The 10,148-nt window shown below is 33.2% G+C and overlaps 1 protein-coding gene across 1 annotated transcript; it reads left to right on the plus strand.

Annotated features, from left to right (window-relative positions):
• Positions 1 to 1,104: 1,104 nt before the first annotated feature.
• On the plus strand, positions 1,105 to 9,904 carry LOC127726732 (acid-sensing ion channel 4-like). Its single transcript, XM_052234207.1, has 5 exons — positions 1,105 to 1,220; positions 3,585 to 3,644; positions 4,393 to 4,483; positions 5,260 to 5,366; positions 9,657 to 9,904. The coding sequence occupies exons 1-5, from the start codon at positions 1,202 to 1,204 to the stop codon at positions 9,800 to 9,802; spliced, it is 423 nt and encodes a 140-aa protein (XP_052090167.1). The 5' UTR covers positions 1,105 to 1,201; the 3' UTR covers positions 9,803 to 9,904.
• Positions 9,905 to 10,148: the final 244 nt, after the last annotated feature.

Raw genomic sequence — 10,148 nt, forward strand, 5'->3', positions numbered from 1 at the left:
GACAGACGACATTTGTATACCATAATACGTCCCGTCAAAATTATGACAGGCGTATAAAAACGGATGAAAATATCTCTGTTCGTTTTAAAACTGTGTTATATTTCGGAAAAAAATATTGAAAATAGAAATGTTGTGTTTTCACATAAAATATGCACATTTCAAACTAAAATATCTCGAAAAGTAAGTCTAGGAGGTGTGTTTTTATTTGCTTATTCCGATAGCTCATATCAAGGTTGACTTTGTGTCAGGAAAATCAACAAGAGGTCTTTTCTGTATCATATGCCCTTAAATGATATAGCAATGTTGTTATTATATGGTGTCTTTACAGAAGGCAAACATGTCACCTAATTTCATATTTGTTATTCTTTATTCTTTGGTTATTATGATCACGTGATTGAAAGGTTATTCCAAGTACCTGAAGCTTTGTTTCTATTTTTATTTAGTAAACGGACGCTATGTTTCTATTTAATATACATGTATTTATTGACGGTCAGTATTAACAATCTTGCAAAATACAATGTAAAATACACAGAAAGAACATTTTGTCTATTTCGATAACACACTATTAACATATGTAATATTGAAATTAAGGACTTGCACTCAGTCAATACGTAATAAATGGACATGTTAGATAATATTGACACTGGGACTTCGTCCTCGGTCAATATAATCTTAACAGGTTCATATATTATGAATTGACCTCGTTAAAAGTCCATACATGATAGATATAGATTTCCCAGGAGACAAAGGAATTGACGGAAAGTTGAAGTCGATCAAGATGAATATTCTGCGGCCAGTATTTTTAGCACGAGAACGTCCTCCTCCTTCATATGTGGCTATAAAGTTTCTTTTACCAAAGAAATCGAACGGGCGGACATTACCAAAAATGCCCATGAACATTGCCATGATCGATAATGTCTGATTGATTTTGTTTACTGTAGATAGAAAATTGACACCTGACCTCATTTACACCAATGAAATATTGAATTTATTTTAAAAAAATTTAAAAACGCATATATGTCAAATTTGGTTAGGAGTATGTATTTGTATATTTTGTTTTGTATATTTACAGTATATATCTTTACCAAGTCCATACATAGCGTATGGAAATCAGACATGTATAGACACCATCGATTACAGCTTTCTTGATTGTAAACGTAATTGTTTAAACGAAATATTAAAGAAAGAGTGTAGCTGCACGATGAACCCTTCTCCTATAGGTATGTTTTAGTGGTAACCAAATTGATGCATTGAAAAAGGAAAAACACGGTAAATCGTTCTAAAAAAACATTTTTTGAACAAAATAACTGAAATCATATCATAAGATACCAAAGACCTTATTTTACGCGCTATATTCTCATAGTTCCCAAGAATATCGATCACCAACCTAGTTTTGAGGCCCCACATGGGGATGTCCAAGTAATTACATATTAATCACAAATTTTTTGCCAATATAATCACATAATCATTAATTATTTTTTTAAACAAGATAATCAAATAATCAAAAATACAGTCCTAGATTATCGAATAATCAAATAATCATAAAATAGTTGGTCTGGTAATCAAATAATAACTATAAAAACGGCCAAGTAATCACATAATCAAAAACCACATGAGGAGGCTCAGTTTTCAGTACGCCTGTGTTAACATGACATATTCGTGATGTAGTTATTTTCTGTTATGCAGTAAGTTCGGTAAGGGCCCTTTTCGGACCCGAATATTTAGTGCATTTTTTAAGATAGCTTATCGAGCTTTTTATACAAAACGTTGAAACACTTGTGTTTTTCTACCTCCAGGCATAGATGACCCTTTCCGTTGATATTTTTTGATTTTTTGATTTTTAAAGCCCTACAACTGCGTTATTGATTTATTATTCAAACGGTTTTGATTCGAGAGCCAGTCATGACTCTTATTTTAACGAAACACGCGCACTAAATCATACGTCTGGTTGCACTAATTTTTCAACAAAGAGGGAAAGATAAACGGTAGTAACCCCCAAAAAGGACTACAATAAAAGCTTATTGCACATAAGAGCATCAAAGTAGACCATCATGATGTTTTATATAATGAGAGATATTTAAGAGTTGATGTAGAATTTGTTCTCCAAATACAACCAAATTGTAGATTTATTTACTTTCAGTCGTTCAAAATCTTTTTTAAGGTTACACAGGATCTGCTCAGTCTTTAGTTTTATATGTTGTGTTTTGTGTACTATTGTTTGTCTGTTGATCTTTTTCCTTTTTAGCCATGGCGTTGTCAGTTTATTTTCGACTTATGAGCTTGAATGTCCCTCTGTTATCTTTCGCCTCTCTTCTGGACAGAAATGAGCACATAATACAACAAAGAAGGAACTCCATAAATGACCAGATACTACAGATCATTTCACATTTGGGATGGGCTTCAACTTCAAATTCAATAAAAAGGGAGAAAAACAAGGCACTAATCACATCTTGACTTTGTTTATCATCTTAATTACATGTAATAGTGTTCTTTTATTTGTCTTTGTAAATTATTAACATTTACTGTTTAGTTCAGTTTTTGGTAATATTTTTTTGGCGTGGCTCGGTACTTATACATCCCGCCATTGTGTTATTGTGTTATGGTTATTTTTTGTTTTCTTGTCTTTCATTTATGCTTATGTGCTTTGTCTATATGACATTTTATTTTCTTTGTTGACATAATTTGATTGTTTGTTTTTATAGTGATTAAGATTATAACACAATGTTGACTGCTGTACCCCTATTGTTGACATTTTTACCTACTATGTCTGTTTGTTTTGTTCACACATTTTTGTCAATATAATGGAATTTTATGCGACTGACATACAAGTGAAGAGGTTAAGCTATCTATAAGACCAGGTTTAATCCACCATTTTCTTCATAAAGAAATGCCTGTACCAAGTCAGGAATATGACAGTTGTTTTCCATTCGTTTGATTTGTTTGAGCTTTTGATTTTGCAATTTGATAAGGGACTTTCCGTTTTAAATTTTCCTTGGAGGTTGGTATTTTTGTTATTTTACTTTTTGATAATATTATACATAAAAAAATGCGTCAGTGCAAACACATAGACCCTTTGTTAGTTGTTTCAAAATACTCAGTTTCTCTTAAATTATATCGACCAATAGTTAATAATTTTGGGTTATATTTCTTTTTTTGCTGGTTAAAGAACTTAGGAGTACATTTAATAAGTACGTTTTTCATTTAAAAATAAGAGGGAGGTTTGTTGTGAAAATTTTTAACGTATAGAGTGTGAACACTACTTAATCAACGTACTACCGTATATCGCCTTTTGCGCGCGATTTGAGTCTTTGAAGGAACAGTTTTAAATCTTGACGTACACAGCAATTAAATAGACCGTGAAATGTGCGCATACGGTTAATTTCGCGTTGAAATGCCTACTGCCTACTGCAAACAAAATACAAATTAGAAGGACGCAAAAATGTTCCGATGTACGGTATAGAATGGTTCTTATACTTGGCTGACCTTATTGTCTTCTTATTTATACTTTCATTTCGAACTATAATATGATTGGCTTAGACATGTTTTATAACCGGAAGTTGATATTTTTTTATTTCCCTTATTAGGTAATGATACATATTGCGTCAATGATTACCATGCCAATACTTGTGCTGCAGAACTATATGGTAAGTATTCAGTTGTCGATACGTTATTATCCAGAATTCAAATACTTGTTTTCAGTGGCCATGTTTTGTTTCATAATTAGGACATGATCACTGACGCATTCTACATATGAATTATAGACATGTCAAGATGAGGTTATGCTCCAATCGAGAATAACGACAGTATTTGATTTTGGTCACAATTTTTCGAAAATTTAGTTATGTTTTTCATTTACATTATATATAACTTAGCAAACAACAGTGGATCAATACTTAATTTTGATACCTTTGTCTGTATCATCTAAACATATAAAGGACAGGCGGACCAGTCTTTACAAGGATCGCAAAATGTCGAAAACCGAGAGGTCAATAGAAATCTGAGATGAACAAAAGCTATATATATTTTTTTAATTAAAAACATGCACTTAAAGTAACAAATGAATAAACGTAACTAATTGTTATATTTTATACAAGAAGCGTAACTGACTCTTTGACATAAATATTAAAACTTCAAAAAACTTGAACCACACACTTTATCGAAAAATTCATGGGATATATATAGCAGTTTGACAAACATTAATTTTGATCGTTGAGAAGCTTGATATTTCCTTAACAATAGAACGTGATTAAAACGTCCAGCTGAATTTTATAAATTTATCTCCCTGTAGTGTTATGTACCACCTTAAATGAGGTACATAAATGCATAAAAGAAACATGCTTCCTATTTGATATGACAACCATTTGTTCAGTCCTACATTATTTACTTTTACAGGGAATGTATTTCAGTCATCAACACTATGTGTTTGTCCTCCAGAATGCCATGTCATTAAGTTTGACCAAGTATTATCATCCGTAGCGAACAAGTAAGCATATGCGGTTACAATTTAGGTTTTGCACCACAGCATCTTAGTTATATTAGTACTTTGGATTTATTAAAAATATACATATACATGTAGCTTGAAATTTACTGGAAAGGAACCGAGCGGAGAGGAAGGGGTAGATGGAAGTATTTGTGAAAAAAAAATATTCACTCACCATAAACCTTGAAATAATGATTTCCCTGAACTATAAAACGAACCAATATGACAATAAAATACTTTGAACAAAAGTTAACCAGTACCATTCACTCAGAACATATATGTTCAGGTACTAACGATTTTCAGATTAACTTGAACTTATACTTATCTCAAATCCCTAGATGAGTTGATTATGAAAAACTTATATTTGTTAAAATCTTTGAAATTGATCTTTCTTTCGTACATATTTTTTGAACAGCTTTAGCTCCCAATTATACTATAAGCAGCTGTTTTATTCGTTGTTTATAATTGATTAGGTATAACGGCTCAAAAATCTATACATATTAATTTTTAAATTATTGATACAAAATGTATTAAAAATGGTCCAAAGCCATTGGCACGATAAATACAGAAACAAACAAGCATGCTAAACTAAAAATGATATTGGATATTGTTAAAATAATAAATTTTATTGATAATATCGGACTTGAACAATTTCGTTTTGGAATTGTAAAGATATTTGGAAAACTAAAATTTCCCTACAATAAAATATACACTTCAACATTCGTGTCTTTTTTTATCTCATGAATTTCAAAATCTTAGAATTATAAATTATATTATAGAAATGATTATCAAAGCCACTACCTGAAGATTCGGATATATCTGAAAGACCTGTCAACCACAGTAACAGAACAAATTCCTAAATACGACGGTGTTACGTTATTATTAGGTAGATAAGATAGACTCCTACAGATCTAGAACGGTCGGCCTAATTAAAACTCAGCAAAGATACCAGGATTATAATCACATGTTTTGCATAGCATACAGTCCAGTATGACTTGGAATTTGTTTTTCGGTTCTCCTTGCTTGATCTCTTTAATAATCCAGGGGTGCCACAAAGTACTTAAAATGCTTGTCATTTTGCAGCAGCAAAGGACTTTATACCCGGTTCTAGTTGGGTACATTTATTTAATTTCTCATGATTATGTTATCAGACTTATTTGTATCTTCACTCGGTTGCAGCCTTGCTTGTCGAAGGATTTTTTCAGTTTCTGTTAAAAGAAATGGTAACGTTTACATTAAATCATCTACTAGTATTACAAAGTTTTAATGAACCGTTTTTACAAACATGATGATTTCAAATTTCCAATTGCCAACTTCCATATTTTCTATGTTGTGTTTTGTATGCTGTTGTTTGTCTTTTGGTCTTTTTTTTCCTTTTTGCCATTGCGTTGTAAGTTTATTTTCGACTTATGAGTTTGAATATCCCTTTTGTATCTTTCGCCTCTCTTTTCCAATTTCTCAGGCTTTGAATGGCGTTTACATAATTCAGGTGATACGTTACTCTCGTGCATATTCACACTATAAAGTATTTATTAACTGCGAAGTGCTTTTTACACATAACTGCTTCAAAATGACTGAAATAGAAATAGCATAAGTTTTACAGTCGTCATCTCCAATTGGTTGACCGATACGATATGTTTTTTTCTAAACTCACTAGGGACATATTTTCGCGATCTTAGATCTTTAAATACCAAATGTATCAATTGTGTCCTATTATCGATTGTGATATTTGTCTGACTGTGGATTCGGGTTATGCATGAAAAGTAGGAAATGCTTACCCTGGCGACGCACCCTGTCTCGTTGTTTTTTTTTTTTTGTTGTTGATGCAATTTCCTCAATTTTTGTTTGTTGCCTTCATATTGTAATTTGATCTATTTTGTCTGGTTTTATACCTCAAGTCCTAATTATTTTAAATGAATAAAAGAGAGACGAAAGATACCAGAGGGACAGTCAAACTCATAGATCGAAAACAAACTGACAACGCCATGGCATAAAGGATATACACAATAAGATATACTGTTAAGTTATCCAGCAAACACCTTGTATTGTTTTTTTTTCATTTGACACATTCTTGATGAAGATAAATCCAGAAAAGCACTTTGGACGAAATTAATAAAAATGTTATTTTCATTTACTAGCACTTAGTCGATACCGATGCTGGTGGGCTGTTAATCCTCTGAGGTTATCATCATCTCATGCTTCGGTGATGACACGATTTATAACACACTTTTCTAAAATAACCCCGTTAGCTACGATATAAATAAGAAACCAAGGTTCACACTCCCTCAGACAAAGTTGACCTAACATGACATTGAGAATGGAAATGGGGAATGTGTCAAAGAGACAACAACCCGACCAAAGAGCAGAAAAACAGCCGAAGGCCACCAATGAGTCTTCAACACAACGAAAAAATCCCGCACCCGGAGGCGGGCTTCAGCTGGCCCTTAAACAAAAATGTGTACTAGTTCAGTAAAAATGGACGTCATACTAAACTCCAAAACATATAAATGAACTAAAATTAAAAATCATAAAAGACTAACACAAAGGTCAGAGGCTCCTGCATTGGATCATGCGTAAAAATGCGGAGGGGTTAAACATGTTTTGTGAGATCTCGACCCTCTCCCTATACCTCGAGGTTTGATCTAAACATGAATTTGGTTTGCATGAGATTTCAACGTATTTATACATTCCTGGCTTTCAAATGTTTGGATTTGAACGTTTCGGATGTAGGTGTATCAAGTAAAGCACTTCTGACGTACGACCCTAGCTGGCTGTCAAGTGTTTGGATTTGAACGTTTCGGACGTAGGTGTATCAAGTAAAGCACTTCTGACGTACGACCCTAGCTGGCTGTCAAGTGTTTGGATTTGAACGTTTCGGACGTAGGTGTATCAAGTAAAGCACTTCTGACGTACAACCCTAGCTGGCTGTCAAGTGTTTGGATTTGAACGTTTTGGACGTAGGTGTATCAAGTAAAGCACTTCTGACTACGACCCTAGCTGGCTGTCAAGTGTTTGGATTTGAACATTTCGGATGTAGGTGTATCAAGTAAAGCACTTCTGACGTACGACCCTAGCTGGCTGTCAAGTGTTTGGATTTGAACGTTTCGGATGTAGGTGTATCAAGTAAAGCACTTCTGACGTACGACCCTAGCTGGCTGTCAAGTGTTTGGGTTTGAGCGTTTCGGATGTAGGTGTATCAAGTATATCACTTCTGACGCACCAAACTTTTAAAGTCTTATTTGCATATGTCTTGTGATAAACATTTTACAAAACGTTTGCTCAGATTGTTGCTTTGGAGCGTCTTCCACTTGCCATAAGGCGTGAAGTTTTGCCATAGGTTGAAAGCCCTGTCGTAAATACCACGCTCAGGATGTTTTCTATAGACCGCGGTTTTTGTAATGTCACGTCTCCTTGAAGTGCTGCTAGAGCTTTCTAATATATCTATCAAATCGTAATTATGTCTTTTGTTTCAATTAACCACTTTATGATATTTCAAATTTGAAAACTCATTCAACTCTCACAATCTACCAATTATAATTTACCTGTCAATACTTCCGTTTTTCAAGAAAGCAATGTAACTCCCTCTTATATACCTATACAGACCACGGTTCTACCTGCATGCAATAATTACCAGTAATCGACTCCTCTCAATTGAACCCGCATTCCAATTGTTTCATGTACAATCAATTCAACATTGTTTTATACCAGTAACGAAATATATCTGATATTGTTTCTCTTACCAACCCGTCTATGCACGTTCAAAGTTTACGTTCGTTTTCTAGCCCAAATTGGCAGTACCACACACCTACCTTCTTTTGAATATTTTTGATTAGCAATCACTTTGGAATTCATATGAGACAGCCATTCAAACAAATCCCACACTCAGCAACGTACAAAAGTTTAATTACTCGAAGTCACTTCTACAAGGCGAAGCGTTGCAGACCATATTTTTTCCTATGACAAACGGTTACTCAAAAAGCCAATTCATTGCTACAAGGGGGGGTATGGACAGATACATACGATAATACAAACATACATTTGAGCTCAATTTGATAATTGGCCGCCGATTTATACTTGAGCTAGCCTTCGTTATTCGTGTAAATATTATGACAAAACGGAAACTTACATACGAAGTCTAGAGTTGTTCGAACAGACAGACGACACTTAGGGTTATTTACTTGTATCAGTTATTCTGATCAAGCTTCCTGCAAAAAGACGACATAATGAGCTTGATAAGATAGGCCAACAATCTGGACCCAGAGTGAATAGCGCAAAAGCAATACCAGACGAGTTAATCAGGATCAACGCCAGAACATAACATCAAAAAGTAGAAAGCCTACTTGCTCCCGCCTTATTTTTACCAACCCAAAATCACGCACAAACTCAGCGTTCAAAGACTGAAAGGTTTACAAAAAATCATCAAATATACCAGGTTTATATTTTGGTATACAAGACCCGCGTTCCGTCTACATAAGACTCATCAATGGGGCTCCAATCAAAACAGCTGGAAGGCCAATTCAAAAACGAAGTTGAAAAGTATAAAAATCAGAAAATACGATAATATCAGCTGACTGGTAGTAGGAAAACACTGGTTTGTAGAAAACATTCTTGAAAAGTAATACACACATTTGAGTCAAATAAAACTTTGTCCATGTTGTTATACATGAGGATCTGTCTGTATGCAGTGTGCTTGAATTAATCGCAATATTCCTTTACACATTAGATATAGCTGCCATGTTATGTTTACAGTCACATGTAAGCCTCTTGTGAAGAATTTATTAAATGGTATTTCGTATTGAATGTTAAGTTACAAATAACTATTAAGCACACTTTTTGATGGAAATGATACAACATTAGCTTAACGTGCGACCTTTTGCTTACTAAGCTTTTCGAAACTGAAGTTCAATGAACTATTCCTTTACAAAATTCCGTATTACGTTACAGTTAATAAATTTATGAATTACAAACTTTCATTTTAATGAAGTTTTATTTTACGGAATTAATTTTGTGCGACAAGTGAACCGGCTGTGCATTTAAGAATATACAAAACATATAAGAGTCATTAAACTTAATATCTATTAGGTGATTAATAAACACATTTTGTTTATAAATAGTTTAATTGTTTGGCAAAGATATTTTTTCATTTTACTGAACAGAAATATATATTCTTTTGCAGCAAATCTTGGAGGACAGATGGGTCTTTTTCTTGGTGCTAGTATTCTTACTATTACAGAGCTGCTGGAATTTATCATATTTATCGTGTGGACTGTTATTCAACGTCGTGCGAAAGGGAAGAATGCGGTTCGAAATATAGACATTTAAGAATGACATTTCAACAAATACAATAGTGATTATTTGCCATGTATTTACTTTTTATTTAATCATGCTCGAAGTTTATGTTGACATTGGCAACAAAACTATGTAACCAAGTAAAAAGTAGAAGTTAAAATACAGAATTTGTTAGATTACCCTTAAATGAAACTTTCTGATTAAAAACCAAAGAAAATTGAAAAAAATAAGAATTAAAAGTTTTGAATCAATATTTACATATTTTTTAAAGTACAAAATTGCAAAATACTAAAGAAAATAACTGACAGTTCATCAAAAATAAATAATACGTAATTAACTAAAATCATTTTAAACATAGCCGGAAAACTGGACGGTAAAT

This window comes from Mytilus californianus, unplaced genomic scaffold, assembly GCF_021869535.1.
Source record: "Mytilus californianus isolate M0D057914Y unplaced genomic scaffold, xbMytCali1.0.p SCAF_18, whole genome shotgun sequence".
Classification (NCBI taxonomy): domain Eukaryota; kingdom Metazoa; phylum Mollusca; class Bivalvia; order Mytilida; family Mytilidae; genus Mytilus; species Mytilus californianus.